At 39.3% G+C, this 17710-nt stretch overlaps 1 protein-coding gene across 2 annotated transcripts in view; it reads right to left on the reverse strand.

Moving 5' to 3' along the window:
* The window catches only part of tmem144b (transmembrane protein 144b), a 46074-nt gene that overhangs the window by 17450 nt on the left and 10914 nt on the right, over nt 1–17710 (reverse strand). The window contains exons 3-9 of one of the 2 annotated variants that reach the window (XM_057850524.1): nt 17232–17354; nt 15506–15605; nt 15333–15413; nt 15075–15150; nt 14905–14984; nt 10390–10508; nt 10205–10324 (exon numbers count right to left, since the gene is read on the reverse strand). In XM_057850524.1, coding sequence (XP_057706507.1) covers nt 10205–10324; nt 10390–10508; nt 14905–14984; nt 15075–15150; nt 15333–15413; nt 15506–15605; nt 17232–17354 — 699 coding nt within the window. Of the gene's footprint in view, nt 1–10204; nt 10325–10389; nt 10509–14904; nt 14985–15074; nt 15154–15332; nt 15414–15505; nt 15606–17231; nt 17355–17710 lie in introns of both variants that reach the window. The other variant, XM_057850523.1, reaches the window with a different exon arrangement.

Consider the following 17710-nt stretch of genomic DNA (forward strand, 5'->3'; position numbering starts at 1 on the left):
TTTATCAATTGACCTATTTAATTTATAACAGGACACACTAACGAACTACCTTCAAGTCAAACTGAATTGCGAGCTGAAGTGCCATGAAGTGCAGCCATTAAATGACAGACATTGCCAAAGTGCTACATACAATTATATCAAAAGTCACAGTTAAATTTGAGTAATCACGATTAGAGCTGTCCCGACTAGTAGACATAGTCGATGTCATCGATGACGTAAATCCGTCGACGAGCACAAAATCCCATCGACGGTCAATCAAGGGTTAAAAAAATATATGCGTGGAAAGTTCAGAATGTCGGACGCTCTGTATGCAAGCGGGGAAAGCGGCACAAAGCCAAAAAAAGCGCACTAGAGTGTCCAAAACATTACTTATTTTAAAGAAACAAAGGAGGGTACACTCTTGTGTTCTGTCTCTTCAGTGCCAAGCTTGGCTGCACGTCGGCCGTGAATAAACACATCAAGCGCCGTCACCCAGTTTGTAAGTCCATCTAACTAATGACGTTTTATTGAAGTTGCTAAGCCTGTCACGATATGCAATGAGTCCATTTATCGCACGGCAAATAGAAATGAGGCCGGTAATTTTCACGGCTGCCTTTTATCGCTGCGCACGTGCGTGCGTGCATACATTGGTGCGTGCGTGCATGCTGATGGCATATGAGACTCCAGTTCCTTTCTCTTATCAACACGCTGTAGAATTAAAGTTCAGACATACAAAATAAGAAAACACATCTATATTAACCCTTTTAGGTCTGGGCCTATTTTGTCCGATTTTGCATGCCTTTGAAGTTGCCTTTATATTTCAAAGAATTGTTTACGATGGCCTGGTTTGGTCCCTTTTTTTGTGACACCTTGAACTTCATGTCCAAACTGTTGTTTCCTTCACTGACCAATTATAAATCATTATTTTGGGCCCAAAAAGACCAAAAATTCCAAAATCGTTTTGTCAAAATTTTTAATATTGATGTCCAATTGACAACCAAACATGCATAACGAACAGTTTTGAAACTTTGTAATATTTATTCAACATGTTAGGATGAACATTCAACCAAAACAATTTAGAATAAATAGTCTTATATTTGACAATTCAACATAAACAACAGGTATAGCCATAGGCGTTTTTTGCCTTTATACATGCTCTAGTCAAAACAGGTTATATACAGCAGACCAAACAGTGAAGAACAGTGAAAAAATATATACCATCTAACACAAAAAGTGTTTAGAGGCCATCTCTTTATGAGTTTAGGTATTGCGGCCCATCACCAGATGAAAACTATGTACACACAATCAAGCTTCTTGAACACACATTTATATACACAAATTGAGAAGACTGTGGGAAAAAAAAAAAAAAAAAATATATATATATATATATATATATATATATATATAACATTGGGGGGGAAAAAAGCATTTTCAAAAATATTTACAATAAACAAGTTAAATTTTTCTCAGGCATGCCACTCCGAAAAGCAGTTTCGTCCTGGAATTAGACACGGCTACATCACACAGCTCACACTTCCATGGGGTCCTCTTTCCACCCTTCCATTTTCATTTCACTTTACTTTCATTGTCACTATAAATGTACATGAAAAAAAGTCAGCATTTATGAAAATAATAAAGTATAAAATAAAAATATATATACAGCAATAAATAATAATGGAAATCTATATGTATGACAATAGAAAGAATACCATAGCTGAATATGTGCTACATCCCTAATCTTCATATAGAAAGAAGAACACCACAAATTATAAATTCCTGCCAGGGATACCCACAGTGCACGTACGACTTTGATCTGATATGCACATTTTATTATTATATACACAAACACACACTTATATTGCATCAAAATTAACTTTGTCTTGCAATATCAAAAGAAACTTTCAAAAGAAACGTTTTCAGCATGAAAAAAAAAAGTGAGTTGGCTTACCTCTGCTCGTCGATGGCGTCACCCACGTGTTCAAATCCTCACTCGAGGACTCTTCCGAAAAAGACGATGATGACGAATTTGGACCATTCACTTCAAGTTGATCAAAAAGCACAATTGCTTGCGCTAAATTTAGTTTTCCGTTCATTGTCAAAGTCACACAAAGTCGCTGCTCGATCCAAACGGCCGTCGCTCGCCACCTCGCTGCTTCAGAACACTCCTCCCTCTCGTTCGGTAAAACCTCGCACGGCAGTTATATTTATTAAAAAAAAAAAAACTCATTTTGTGCTTCCACTGTGACTTCGAAAGGGTTCGTGTGATTTGTGTTTTTTTCATGGAGCTTCCGTTTTGAAAAAGGACAAGAAATGATGGAAATATAGACATAAACAAATGATCCATGCAGCGTTTTAATGTTTTTTTGAGAGGACAATAAAACTATAAAACTTAAATGACAATATCTCACGTTCTAGTTGGTCGATTGACTTCAAATAATAACGAGAATAAACCGCAACTTCCGCACTTTAAAACGAGACCAACCAACGGCATGTGGGTGACGTAATTAAAACGTGAGGGCGCTTCAAAGACGATGTGCGCTGAGGACGCGCCGGCGCGTCCTTCGACTCTCAAGGGTTAAACACTGTAACGTTAGCACTGCTACACTAAGGTGAATGGGGGGGGAGGCAACTTACTTTAGCCTGCTATAAAACATTGGCAGTCGTCTTGTGAAAGCAAACTTGCGGTTAAAAGGTGACACTTCAAACATGAAAAATCGCTGGTTAACAGCATTTGCAAACGAAAAAAATGACCCAAAAAAATTATTACTGACATTACATTCAACGACAAAAAGAGCTTTTTTTGCGGAGTGTAAAGCTGAAGTTAGCGGTTTAGCGAACGTACTTCCGGTGAACATTTCAAAAATAAAAGCATGTCATGTTCGTCATAAATAGCGATTTCTGGAGTTAATCCCACATACTTCAGAATTCAGATTATACACTAAGAATACCTTTAAAATGACACCCTTTATGAAAAATCTGACAATGAATAATTATTATAATTAATATAATATTATATTATATATAGTACTATACTATAATATTAATGCTAGGTGTTTTTTTTAAGAATTGTTTTGAATCATGTTGGAAAGGCGAGTCAGTGTTCTGAATCTGTTTACATTCCATTCTTTTGCACTAGTTAATTCTATCAGCATTTGAACTCATTGTTTATTTGTGATTTATTATTGTTATTTACGTGTTTATTTGTACTTTAATAATTTAAGTGTTCCAATATGTTTTTGCGAATTGATAAGCGTCAAATTTCATTGCTAAATTAGTAAAAAAAAAAAAAAAAAAAAATGTTTTTTAAATTATTAGATTAGTCGACTAATCGTAAAATTAGTCGTTTGGGACAGCCCTAATCATGATGTAGCTGAAGATGTTGATTGTTCTTTGATTCCACCAGGTTACTGTGTATGTTACAATGTTACCAATGAATGAATCATGTTATTTTAAAAATTGAGTTCTATTTTTGTTTCATATTGCACGCTATATACAACGTTGTAAGATTAGTCACCAATGGTGTACTGCACGCATGCTATTTTTAGACCGTGAGGTCGCATCATAAAGTGGAAGTAAAGCCAAAGTGAGACATTATAGACCCGCCCTCGCATAGAAACAACGTAATTTGTGCTACTTTTCTCCGGTAATCTTTCAAAAACGAACATGCCGATCACACATTGCTTTTTTGGAACTTGTAGAAACGACTCTAGACATTACGACATATGAAGGGTGTTTTCTTTATATGTGTCCGGAAACCAAAAACTCGGGAGGAAAAAATGAAGACCGAATCACCTTGCGCGGACTTTAACACCAGCTCTGTGAATCCATTCACATTTCATATGCAGTAAACATTTTGTTGGGTTGGCATGGTCTTTCAGAGGACAAACATTTTTATATTTTTAATGTATTTTTTAGCGTAACGTTGTGACGTACTGCTTCGACGTACTGCTTCTGTCTGACAATGAATGACCTGAAAAGAACTACAATGGTATCTGACTGCCACTGTTACAGTTTCTGTTACATATATACATATATATTTAAAAAAACAACTTTAGTGAGGGGGAAGTGTAAATAAATTATAGAATTAGGTTTTGTTATCAATGAAAAAATTAAAAGTGTTCGTTGGCTGTCACTGAGTAGCATTTGCGATCGCTACACAAAGCTAACTAAATTACCCCCAAGAACGGTCAGAGATGTAGGACAACCAGAGGATATATAAGACAGGGCTGATGATAAAGGATAGCTTGTTGAAACAGGAGAATGTCATTGTCAGTTGCGTCGATAAAAAAAAGCAAAGGCTATGCTTAGGTCGGCTGGTTTTTTTCCCCCGTCTTTTTCAGCCTTCGACACTCAAGCCATTTCTTTAACTGTACATTTTTATGTTCTTCCACATCTTTGCCAGTGAATTTGGCACTGGGGACATCATTTTCGTTGAAATGGTAGGTTTAGCTCTGTAAACATCTCTGTCGTACGCGATTTCCATTCATTTCCTATGAGGGACAAACGGTGGCTTGTCCCTTCTTAGCAACAGTAGCTAATGTCATGAATATTAATGAGCGGAAGTGACGTGCTGCTTGCGGTACGCCATTTGTAAGGGCATACGTCACTAAGATTGCCAACGGCCTCGGGTTGACAGGTATGTAATTGGCACATGTCTAATCTACAATAACAATTTGAACACAGCTTATTTAAAAAAAAACAACAACAACAATACACCTGAGTATGTCAACGTTGACTCACTTTACTCCAAAATTAGCTGCAATGTCTCCATGAGCGCCACGGCACTGGCAGTTGAAAAGAAGTGCTACTCTTCACAGTTGACGTGGCAGATGACAGTAGGCTCTAAAAAAAATTAAAAATAGCCTAGAGGACTCATGACTCAACCCTGTTCTCTAATGAGCTCAAAAGAACACCTGAGAATTGACCGGATGAATGGAATTCATCTTGCCGTCCAATTTCATGACATTCTAGGCCAAGTGAATGAATCGAAGCTTTAGAAATATAGTGTCATTTTTCCACAGTATTGGTGTCAGACTACTGAAAGCTATCAAATGGCCAAAATTGTACTTGAGGTTGAGTTACTGATAGGATACAGGACTTGGACAAATTTTTGTCATGGACCAAAATGTTGTCAATGAAAAAAAACCCTGAAATAAAAAAAAATGTTCACACAACTAAAAAGTACTGAAATTAAATATACTGATGGCTTTTCATATTTTATACCAGTGTTGTTTTCGTCAACGATAACGAGGAACAAGGAACAATTTTTTCGTGACAATGACGAGACGACGAAGCGCTAAAAACGTGTCTTGGGGGACTAAAACTTAACGAGATGGATCCAGTTGTCGTCCGACTTGACAAGATGAAAATTCGCCATAGTGTCAGTCATAAGTTCACTATGTGTGGCATTTTCTTACCATATGTGTAGTTAGCACGCATCTTAGTGTTTGGTTGTGTCATTCACGTGACATGCTGCACCTTCCCCCCCGCCCCACACACTCTTCTTGTGCCCACTCCAGGCTCCTTATGTGGTCAGGTGCTGCTTGGCAATAGGGGCGCAACGGTTCAGTTAGCCCACGGTTTGGTTTGGACTTCAGTTTTGGGATCAAGGTTTCGGTTCGGTTTTGGTTTGCGTTTTGCTTTTTTATTTTAAACTGCCTTTATTTTGCTTTTAAAAAAATGAAATAAACACTTAAAATTTAAACATTTGACTGTTAAAATGCCTCTTAGCTCTTTGGCTAGTGTAGTGACTGGCTACTGAAATACACACACAGTAGTAAAAAAGTTACTTGGCAAAGTAACTGGTGATACCTTTCATGTTTTTTTTTTCATAAAAAAAACCCCCCCAAAAAAACCCAAACAAACCCAAAAACTTAGTAAACTTTGCTATGTTTGGAGGTCATTTAATGTTGTAAATCAACCGTTAAAGTTGATAAAATTGCTCCCATTTTTGCATTAGTTCCCTTCTGTCTACTTTCGACATGTGAAAATTTTAAAACTGTTTCATCCTTTAAAGATTTTGCCGAATTAGGAGTATTTTAGATAAAAAGTGGCTTAGGTTCGCTCGGAAGGTTTACTACAACAGAGCCTTTCTGAGAAGTTTACTGCTCTAAAATGGCGGCTGTTTACTAACGCTACCGAGTGTCATTTCGCATGTAGTTCTATATGCATGACATATCTAGGCGTAGACTGTATTCTGTCGGCTACACTCAGGAAATATTGGAGCCACCTAGCCTAGCATCGCGTTTGCTACAGCGTCTCAACAAACACTCTTCCCTCTCCGTGTCTGACTTTTTCTCGCGTCATTCAACCAACGTATTAACGAACATTGTCTCGTTGCAGAAACGGTGACCAAATCCGAACGGATGAAAAAAAAAAAACGTAATGCTCGAAAAACGTGCAGATTTTGAACGTAACGTACGGCGTACACATTTAAAAATCAGTGCTCACTTGTACAAATTACGACGAGACCGTACAACTTGACAGGTATTAATTATAGTGGACCGTCACAGTTAGGTAGTAGCCCTCTGTAGCATGGGACGTCCAACTATCAGTGGTCAGGGCGAAACTATGTGCTTTAACGAAATCATCTTTGCGTGCCATTTCATAAATGTCGGGGATTACGTTGTTGGAAAAATATGTCCGCGAGGGAACAATGTAACGTGGGTCAAGCGTTGCAGATTAACGAAGCCCGCCGTGTGTTTTCACTGGTGTCGTCTTCGGGGTTGTCCTGCCCTGAGAAAGTGATATCTGTGGGTGATGCAGGCTGAGGTGCCGGAGTCATGTTATAAAAGTGTTGCCATTACCATGGGGAACAAGCGCCGAGCAATGCTTGCACATTTTTTCCAATATTTTCTCTCCTTGCGCATTGTAGTCCACGGGGAAACCAAAATGTTGCCACACCGCAGATTTGAAAGAAGCCGGTGCTTCCTCAAAATTCTGTCTGTCCACCGCTCGCCATAGCTATTTCTTTCACTTTCACTTCGCTCGTAAGCGAGAGAGGGCGTTACTCGGCTTCTATTACACAGGAGCTTGACAGTGATCCGACATTTACTTGCGGGGCGGGAATTTCTCCACAGGTGCTTCACGTCACACACAGGAACACAGAGCTCGATCAATTCATTCCACAAGCGTTCGGAATACATTAATTGCAAAACCGAAAAGGTTCATAAAGGCGTATTGAACCGTACAGGGCGAACCGAACGGTTCGGTTTTGAACCGCAAATCGTTGCACCGCTACTTGGCAAGTTTCGTTAATTTATCTTGGCTAGATATGCTATGTGGCTTTAGCCTTTAAAGGTCTGTGCAGAGTGATCATTACACACTGCATAATGTGTACAGTTAGCATAGCGCTCGCGTTAGCATTAGCATAGTGTCGTCTTACTCTTGGAACACTTTTCACATACAGTGTCCAGGTGAGTTTAATTGAAAATAATATGTTTTCCTGTTGTGTATTAAAAATTTGATGAAAAAAAAAAAGTTTATAGAGGAAAACATTTTTGAGTGATAGTCTACTATAACTAGACAAAGACATTTCTAAATGAATCAAATACGACAAAGACTGATAACCATTTTTGTCCAAAACGAAGATGAAAATAATAATAATAATGACTGCCAAAAACAGCTCTGTTTTATACCGGAATCACTTTTTAAATTTTAAAATGAAAAATATATATATTTTAATACAAGTGAATTCTAGCCTGGTACACCAGACTCACCGCTGTTCCAGCTATTGAGTCGGACCACCATTCAGCGGATACAATTTCCAGGGCGGAGCAAGCCACAGCAGACAGCGGAGTGGACCAATCAGCGACAGGCGGACGTGACGTTAGTAAAGCGACGAGGGCAGGATGAGGGACTTGCGCGCGGAAGTAAACATACGAGGACAGCGGAGTTTATTCAACATGGCTAGCGCGAGACAGACTGTTGTCAATGACTCGTGTCGATGTGTTTTTGGTAATTTAAAACTGATTTTTACCGTGGATTGGAACATATTCCCGGCTCTCCTGTTCACCATCTGTGTTGTTGTGGAGACTACTTCCGACGCGGAAGAGTGACGCTGCTCGGTAAGTACACGTCACGCAAATAAACGAATCTGATTGGACGGTTGATTTTGTCAGTGTTCGAGAGGCAGTTAATGGGCTGGGTCCCAGACTGTTCTCACAGTGTTTGAAAAATACAGGGAGAACAGTCTGGCCCTGTCAGGCAAGGTGAAATCAGCAAGTAACAATCTAAAATATAATAAAAAAAATTTTTTTAAAAATCAAGAAAAATCAAAACTCGACAATCCACTCTAAAACCATAACGAATTTATGTCAAACACTCGCATAACCTTGATACAACAAATTAATCAATACAGTTTAATACAAAATATTAAATGTGATGGTTCACTTACTTACCCCCCCTTCTGTCATTCTTTGCATACTATCCTAATTAAAACCTATAAATGTTTGGGTGGTTTTAGTTAAAGCAGAAATAGTTTTTTCATCTGTGTGATTTTGACAAAGATCACATTTGATGGTGATTTTATACAGAAATGTGAGAAATTCCAAAAGGTTCAGATACCTTTTTCATACCACTGTATCTATATTAGCCTAATATCAAAATAACCAAGTTGGGTACGAATACATAATAAGCTGCGTGCAGCTAACATGGCAAACGTATGTTAATATTCCTTTCTTTAAAGAAAGTTTGTAGTGTGTACTTTGGAATCGCTGCATTCGCGGTCATTTTTAACATTACGCGCATGCCAAATTTGTCAGAACACCGGCAATTTGCGGCAGAAAAATACAGCAAATACAAAATAACATTTGTTTTTAGCCCCGTCGTGTTAAGTGCCGGGAAAACTCACCCGCTAAATCAGTGGGAGGCCTGAACTTGTTTCGTTGAGACGAGATGGTCCCGAGATGGGAAAGCCCGCTTCACAACGATACGAGGTTGGAAATTGTAGCACAGTTTTCAGTGCTCTGCTGGTGATATCAGGATATTCCGAAATGACTTTAATCCAGAACCTCAGTAGAGTTGTCTCAAATGTACGTTTAAGGTCGCCGTCATTTGCGATCTATACAATATTCCTGTTTCACAGACATGCTTGAATCTCACTGTTTATTCACATACGGGTCACGAATCCACACCTTCGCAGTTCGTGGGTCTTTAGCTATTGGGAAGTAGCAAAGATTTTGTTTTCTTTGAGGTTGTAGGCTCATCAGGTTCCCTTTTCCCCGTAAAAAATCTGTCCAAAGATGTCTGTTTTTCAGTCATTCTAGTGTGGGGGCTAATTATTTCCGGGAACGAATGTGATGGGCGACGACCTACGTTATTATCGAGGCCAAGCGCACATAGATATACAAAACAAGATGTACTGCTAACAGTCCAATCAATGCATTTGTATGACGACTTCATATCCTGTAGTTGTATATCTAGAATAGACAGGGATATTGGTGTGTTAAGCGGCACAGGCCAAAGTCAATTGGCCAGAATGCAGTCGTTAATAAATTATTAATCATTTCTGCGCGGCCCGGTACCAAATGTGCGACGGACCGGTACCGGTCCGCGGCCCGGTCGTTGGTCTACTGTATACAACCTGTTTTGACCATGATATGCAGAAAGGACAAAAACGCTTATAACCATACCTGCCGTTTCTCAAATATAAACGATTCACTTTTTTTGCTGAATGGTAAATGGTGTTATACTTGTATAGCGCTTTTCTACCGCTCAAGGTACTCAAAACGCTTTACACTACATTCCCATCTACCTACTGGTGACACATGTGGTTTGGTTGTCAATGGGACATCAATATCACAAATTCTGACAAAATGTTTGGGATTTTTTTTTGTCTTTCTGGGTCAAAAATGTTGATCATAATTGATCAGTGAAGAAAAGTTGAACATGAAGGTTATGGTTTTCTGAAAAAAGGGACCCAACAAGGCCATTGTGAACATTTGTCTGATTTTGCATGCCTTTGATGTTGTCTTTGATATTTTCAAATAGGCCTGGAACATAAAGGGTTAGTCGTGATGCAAAAAACTTCAGTGAAAGGACAGATTAGATATGGTATGACAAAGGGTGGATAGACCATTACAGTCAACGAGGAAATTGTAAGCAATGTCATGGTGTGAATGAATAAGGGCCACTTGAAAATTGTAAATTGTCGCTATAAAGGCACTCATTGGTGACAACTTTGCATCCATCCTCAAAAATGTAGCACTGCAATTTCAGGACTAACCTGGGAGAATTACCCTGGAGTAGAGCCTTGGCCTGCTCTTCATGGCGACACAATAAATGATGAAATACACCGTGCTGGCCACAAATATCCCACAACATTGCGCATAGACGTAATCCAAGTCTGCAGAGAGCGAAACAAAATATATTTTGACATTAAATTTCAACACCGTGTCCTGTGAATTATACCGTAAAGGCTGGCTCCATGGAACATGCTGTCATGGCGCGATGAATGGCTCTTTATGTAGAGCATCGGCGTGAAGGAAGATCCATACAACACTCCCGACACCATAGCCAACAGGCAGCCTCTGTAGACGGTGAGAAATAGCTTATGATTTATGCTTTCAACACGACCATCTGAAACCATTTTAGATAGTCCCTTATCCTAGTAAACATTTAGTGCAGAAAATCATAGAAAAAAACTCAAATTGGAAAATTCAGCCCTTGGAAACACCTTCATTTGGCAAAATATTAAACATGTACACTGCTGGCCAAAAGTATTGGCACTTCTGTCAGATAATGCTCAATTTCTCCTAGAAAATTATTGCAATTATAAATTCTTTGGTATGAAGGGAATAGTTATTATTTCTCGCAGAACACTTATAACTGTTTGCATTAGTCTAACACATTCATTATAGTAAAGCATGTAACCATAGTTTGAGATGTTATTCCATACCCTTTGACACAGTAAAGTGGACCACCTTATCAGCCCTCGCCTGAAAAGGAAAAGACGTCAGCATCTCTTTGGTGGGGTCAGGACACCCCCACCTTACCAAGGCAACAAGTTGATAGCTCGGCGCCTTAGACGTCAAGGCATGCCAGACACCCACCTCAGTTGCCGTGGCAACCACGTCATAGCCACAAAAGATGACACACGAACTTGACCGCCCAAACCTGCCACAGAAGGATTATCCCAAGAACACACCCAGTCTGTTTTGCCTTGTTTTTTGATCACCTTCAACAAATAAATTGTCAACCTGTTTTTGTTGAGCCTTCTTTAAACTTTTGGAACTGGGGTCATTGCAAAGGGTTAATACCGGAGTGAACGCACAGGGTTTGGCCTTCCCGGCCGACTTGCTGGGGCTGCACCAGCGGGACGCCTACTGGGTCGGCTGTCGCGGTTCCGGCGGCTTGGCTGGGAGGCCGAATTCCTTCATGTAGTAATATCTTCATTTAATCTGCTTGCAATGAAAAAACACTAAAAATAAAAAAATAAATCATTATAATTTACACAACTTAAAAAATTGGCCGGACAAAAGTATTGGCACTTGCAGCCTACTACTTGGTGGCACAACCTCTAGACAAAATAACTGCGAACAACCTCTTCCGGTATCCATCAATGAGTTTTTTTTACAATACTCTGCTGGAATTTTAGACCATTCTTCTTTGGCCAACTGTCCCAGGTCTCAGATTTGAAGGGTGCCTTCTCTAAACTGCCATTTTCAGATCTCTTCACAGGTGTTCTATGGGATTCAGGTCTGGACTTATTGCTGTCCACTTTAGAAGTCTCCAGTGCTTTCTCTCAATCTATTTTCTAGTGCTTTTAAAAGTGTGTTTTGGGTCATTGCCCTGCTGGAAGACCCATGGCCTCCGAGGGAGACACTAAATTATGCTAAAAAATTTGTTAGTAGTCTTCAGACTTCATAATGCCATGCACACGGTCAAACAGTCCAGTGCCAGAGGCAGCAAAGCGACCCCAAAACATCATGGAACCTCCGCCATGTTTGACTGTGGGGACCGTGTTTTCTTTGAAGGCCTCGTTTTTTCCCCCTGTAAACTATGTTGATGCCTTTTCCGAAAAGCTCTACTTTTGTCTCATCTGACGTTTTTGGCTTTCTCGGATAACTTTTAGCCGACTCCAGTCTGGCTTTTTTATGTTTGGGTCAGAAGTGGGGTCTTCCTGGGTATCCTACCATAGAGTGCCGATGGATAATATGGGTTGAAACTGTTGTACCCTCAGACTGCAGGACAGCTTGAACTTGCTTGGATGTTAGTCGAGGTTCTTTATCCGCCATCCGCAAAATCTTTCGTTGAAATCTCTCGTCAATTTTTCTTTTCCCATCCACATCTAGGGAGGTTAGCCACAGCGCCATGGGCTTTCCACTTATTGATGACACTGCGCACGGTAGACAAAGGAACATTCAGGTCTTTGAAGATGGACTTGTAGCCTTGAGAAGCAAAATTGTGCGGAAGCATGGGCAATCTGAAGTCCCTCAGAGAGTTTTTTGGTCTTTTCTGCATGCTCAATGCGGTACGCAAAAGCACACAGGACAGAGGTTGAGTCAATTTGAATCCATTTTAACTGGCTGCAAGTGTGATTAGTTACTGCCACCACCTAATATGTGCCACAGGTAAGTAACAGGTTGTTACACAAATTAGAGAAGCATCACATGATTCAAAGGGTGCTAATACTTTTGTCTGGCCCATTTTTGGAGTTTCGCGCAAAAAGATGACGATTAAAAAAAATTAATTAAAAAAAAAAAAATCCCATTCTGTTGTGTTTTTTTTCATTGCAAGCGAAATAAAACGAAGATATTACTACCAAAGCATTTGTAATTGCAATCATTTTCTGGGAGAAATCGAGCATTATCGGAGAATTACAGGGGTGCCAATACTTTTGGCCAGCAGCGTATGTGCGCTCATCCTAGAAGTTTCCCTAGCCATAAAACCTCCAACTAGGTAAGCATCCCCACTTCCCGACAGCATGTGAATTCATCCCTTCTGCCAAGTTTCTATTGACTTTGTGCTCACACTTATCCTTTTTTTTTTTTTAACACAGCAAGAGAAAACATTGGCATCGTTTTGAAACGGGCCTTTGAGACCCAATTAAGAGGCATGTAAATGTCACATGTTCAATACAAACCATTGAGTTTTTTTTTTTTTTTTTCCCCCTAGAAAATGTTCACTGTCAGTTTTGGGTTTTGCTACAAGCTAACTCCGGATAACGAGCTAACGTGACATCCACTTACCGTCTGTGGCTTGAGCTACTATCACCCTATCACAACTGAGACACTGCAACAGGTCAGAACGTAAATTGCTTGTTGGGCTTCTTCATTCCTTTCAATTTGGACATTCTCATCCGGGTTGCTGCCATTGCTCATTGGGCATTTTCTCCTGAGGTGCATTCACTTTTGTTGCCTTGCCAACTGTGGACTAATGCCGCCATCACATGTTCTGGGAAAGAAGATGATCCTTACCACTTGCTAATTGGTAATTTTAACTATGTCCTAATCATGTGCTTTTGTTGCCATAGCAAAATAAATAAATAAATAAAACTGAATAAACTCAAAATAGCCGGGGACTTATTATTTTGGCTTGTTGCGGGGGGGGGGGCTTTTGATATACAGTATACACTGCAACAAGAAGAATGCATCAAAATGAAAACTACGTTTTTGTTTGCAACCGAACATTTTGACAAACGCTTGGTTCAAAAGAAAAAAAAAATCATAAAAAAAAAAAAAAACAACTGTTACGCTGGCGCCAAAAAGTGCAAATTGATGATACACTTTAATAAAAAGAGGCTAAAAATAGCACCTCCAGGTAGCTCGCTGGTCTGCTGGTTGGTGAGTGGGACAAGCGTCAGTGGTGAAATTATTGCATCACAAGAAAAAGTGAAACTGGCAGAAGGCACACTAGAAAAATAATTTATTATTTAAAGGCTTATTATGAACGGTTTGGTTCTTTTGTTTTGTATATATTTTTTAAATTCTGCTATCATTAAATATTATTTAAATATTTTTCTTGACGCCCTTTTGGACGCTGCAGCGCCCTAAGGCATTTGCCTAGCTCGCCTTATGGGCGGCACGGGTCTGCCTGCGACGGCGCCGATGTCATCATATCATCAGCTCTCTTATGCGATTAGATGCTAATTTGTTTACGCCTCTGTAGTGTATTAGGATGTACACTGGCTGCTGGACTTTACCGATATTTCCACTATTATGGGCTTACTCACGGTAAGGGAACTATCAGCCAGAATTCTGTGACTTGTCAATCCTTTTATCTCTGTAATCGATACACTCAGATCAAATTCCACCTTAAGGTCTGTGACTCTCTTTTACACCATTATTGAATTATTAGTATACTCCTGCTCTCGGGTAACAGGCACGACTAAAAAGTTAATATATTGTTTACACTTGATCCCTGCTTGGGTTCTGTGCCCTTTTTAAAAATTGAATTTCTAACAAACACCAATACTGTTTTGGGGCTTCTGATTCCAATTCGACTGTAGCATCAGCCGATACAGTAAAAATTCCACTTTTCGGGGAATTTTATTTTTTTCTTTTAACACAAATTTTCTGCATGCTTGAAAGTAATAGATATCATGGTTTGATTACACATTGCTTAACTCATCTGCCACTGACGGCGCTGGACGTCCAATCCATTTGAAATGGAAGGGCTGGCAACAAATAAACGAATGCTCGTTCGCTGTCACTCTCCCACCTCAAATAGACTGGATGTCTACTAGTCAAATTCAACCTCACAGCAGACTGATTGGACACAACACGATTAGACATCTTTGGAAGAGCAACAAACGCTCCCATTTATAACTGCAGCGTGTGCATTTGGCAGTCATCTTGGATGGGTTAATTGGCTGTTGGAAACCAGATGTGTAACCTGGTGATTTAGGATTTTGCTAACCCTGTTCAAAGATGAGCCGTCTGCACTTTGTGGTTATAAACGCAAAATAAATTAAGTTTAGCTCACATTAATCGTCGGCGGCTGGGTCTCACAGAATCGATCCAGAACTTGGGTAAAGATAGGCCATAGCTACCAGAGCTTGTGTGCTGCAAGAAAAATATGAAAATGAATAAAACAAAAGATGAAACTCAGCCACAATGCCAAGGGGAGTGACACCATGAACAACATGTACTGACCCTGTCGATGAGTAAAGGTACACTTTCAGGATTGAGATTCTGCTGCAGATCGGTTTTCACGAAGAAAAATATGAAACTGCTGCAATGGAAACCACACGAATCAGAGCACTAGATTTTGAATAACATTTTAAGGCTGACTAAAAGATGAAATATCAGGATAAAATGCATAGGAATTCCTATGAAGGCGCTAGACGTCCAATATATTTTGACTTAGAGGGGCGGATGAACGTTCGTTGTTTGAATTAAAACATAGTTTACCTTAACAGACACAATCCGACTCCACAGTAATTTAACATCGGTCGCAAGACATCCTCAGCAGGAATGCCGAACCAGCCGAACCTGAGCATGGGCGTATGTCAATTGGTTTACGAAGGCATTAACCACTCTGGAAGACAGCCTGCTTCATTTCAATTCACAAAAAATGAAGTTACCTTGGAGTGGCCCAGCCAATCAGCAGACTGGACGAGCCCCAGATTAAAACCCCCAGGCTGAGACCAATGGCTTTGACGATTGGAACGGCCATCACGCTGCCTGAAAATGACACACCATGAAAAGACTGTACGCCATTTTGTCTTAACCAGTGTCATTCGTGCTTCTGATTGTGTTGTGTATGAATATGAACAAAGAAATCCATCATATCAGCATTTTTTTTTTCTTATTCCAAAAGAAAAAAATGTGTTTTTATGAACACAATACTTACGCTCAAGTCCCAAAAAGGTATTGGATGTAAATAATTGATGGACACACTGCACTCACCTTACATTCTCTCAATAGAAACCACTCAAAACGTTTGATTTGATAGCAGTATGGGGGCCGGGGTGGCAATAGTCTAAAAAGGACTGTATTATGAGAAAAGCAATACAGTTATCCCTCATTTAATCGCTGCCAATAGGGACCAGAGCCACCCGCGTAAAGTGAAAGCCCACCTAGTGTCACTAGGCATGTGTCAGTATGATATTCTGACGGTATGATAACCTTCAGTCAAAATCTCACGGTATTGCAATTAGAGATGTCCCAATCCGATATTTGGAACGGATTGGACGTCGATATGGGCAAAAAATGCGCATCAGTATCTGATCGGAACACGGGGAAAATTCCGATCCAGTTTTTTTTTTTTTTTTTTTGAAAGTCCGGTCCAGGTTTTCCAGCGCACCGATTTATATAATCCATTCCAGTTTTTGGTTCGGTTTCCCTAAAATCATATTGAGTCTGCAAAGCCCTGTGAGACAACCTTATTGTGATATAGGGCTATACATATAAAATTAAATTGAATAAATGCATGTTATCATTAGATCATTAAATGTTTTAAAATATGTAAATATTAATACAAATAAGATATATAATGTATAAATACACAGCAAATTTATGTTTTAAGTTTTTCTTAAATCTAGTCAAAAACTTTCTCCATCTTATTTTGAGTGTTAAAGACTAGTTAACAGAGTAATATGTCAATATTCTGTTTAAAGTAAATATTACTATTTGTTGTTATCTGGCTTACACAGCTAAAAGTTGTACTTTTTCACCTGAATCAAGACAACTTTGCTTTAAAATAATGTGACAATATCTACCCTTGAATTAAGAACATTTCTGGCATTTCAAAGATTTGCGGCGCCATCATTTGGACACTGATAACCGAAGACTTAACCGTGGAAACGTCACCGATTGCGACAATATTTGGCCCTATGTCACACATGAGACCAATGTTTACATTTGGAGTAAATTAGACAGGTAATCATTTATTGTATTTACAAACTCTTGGAGTGCTTCATATTGAACATATGTGAAGGATAGGGGTATTATGGAAAATTATTTTTGGCGCATTGAAACCATAATTAGCATTAAAAGCCTACTAGAACAGCCTTTATTTCCAGTTAGGGACTTTCAAATGGCAGGTGTATGGTACCTCTCAAAAAATTTTGATTGTGATTGGTAATTTCTAAACACAGCAAAATTCTCAGTTGCTAGTGTGTGCACAATTGTGCCAACATTACTTTTAAATAAGATTTGTCAATCTATGTTTTAGAGGTCAAAGTTTTGAAATGATTTTCTTTTTTTCATTTTTGCAGGCCTGTACATATAAAAAAATTCCGGTCCAGCTTTTTTTTGTTGGACTTTTTTTAAACCAATGTTGACACAGATGTATCAATCTCATCATACCTGTAGCCCAGATGACCCCGCCGAGCATTGCCAAAGGATAGAATTTGGGAGAGTGGAGCATCACGTCACCGACCATGGCCACCGACCAGATGGCTGCGCAATACACCCACTGGAAAAACATTCCTGTCACACAAAATACCATAAAAAGTCACGAAGCCAATCATGTGGCAGCAAACATGGAAATATAAGTCCCTTCCCTCAGATATTCAATAATACTGCTGAAATGAGGAGTTAGAGAAAACTTTTATTTTTAAATGCAATTTGTAGCCATCAATGCAAAACCTCAAAGTAATGCTATGCCATCATTTAGGTGGAGAATTATAAATTAGGGCTGTCAAAATTATCGCGTTAACGCGCGGTAATTAATTTTTTAAATTAATCACGTTAAAATATTTGACGCAATTAACGCACATGTCCCGCTCAGACAGTATTCTGCCTTTTGGTAAGTTTTACAGCAAGGCTTTTTATGCTGTCCAACA

Source organism: Corythoichthys intestinalis, chromosome 11 (genome assembly GCF_030265065.1).
Source record: "Corythoichthys intestinalis isolate RoL2023-P3 chromosome 11, ASM3026506v1, whole genome shotgun sequence".
NCBI classification, from domain to species: domain Eukaryota; kingdom Metazoa; phylum Chordata; class Actinopteri; order Syngnathiformes; family Syngnathidae; genus Corythoichthys; species Corythoichthys intestinalis.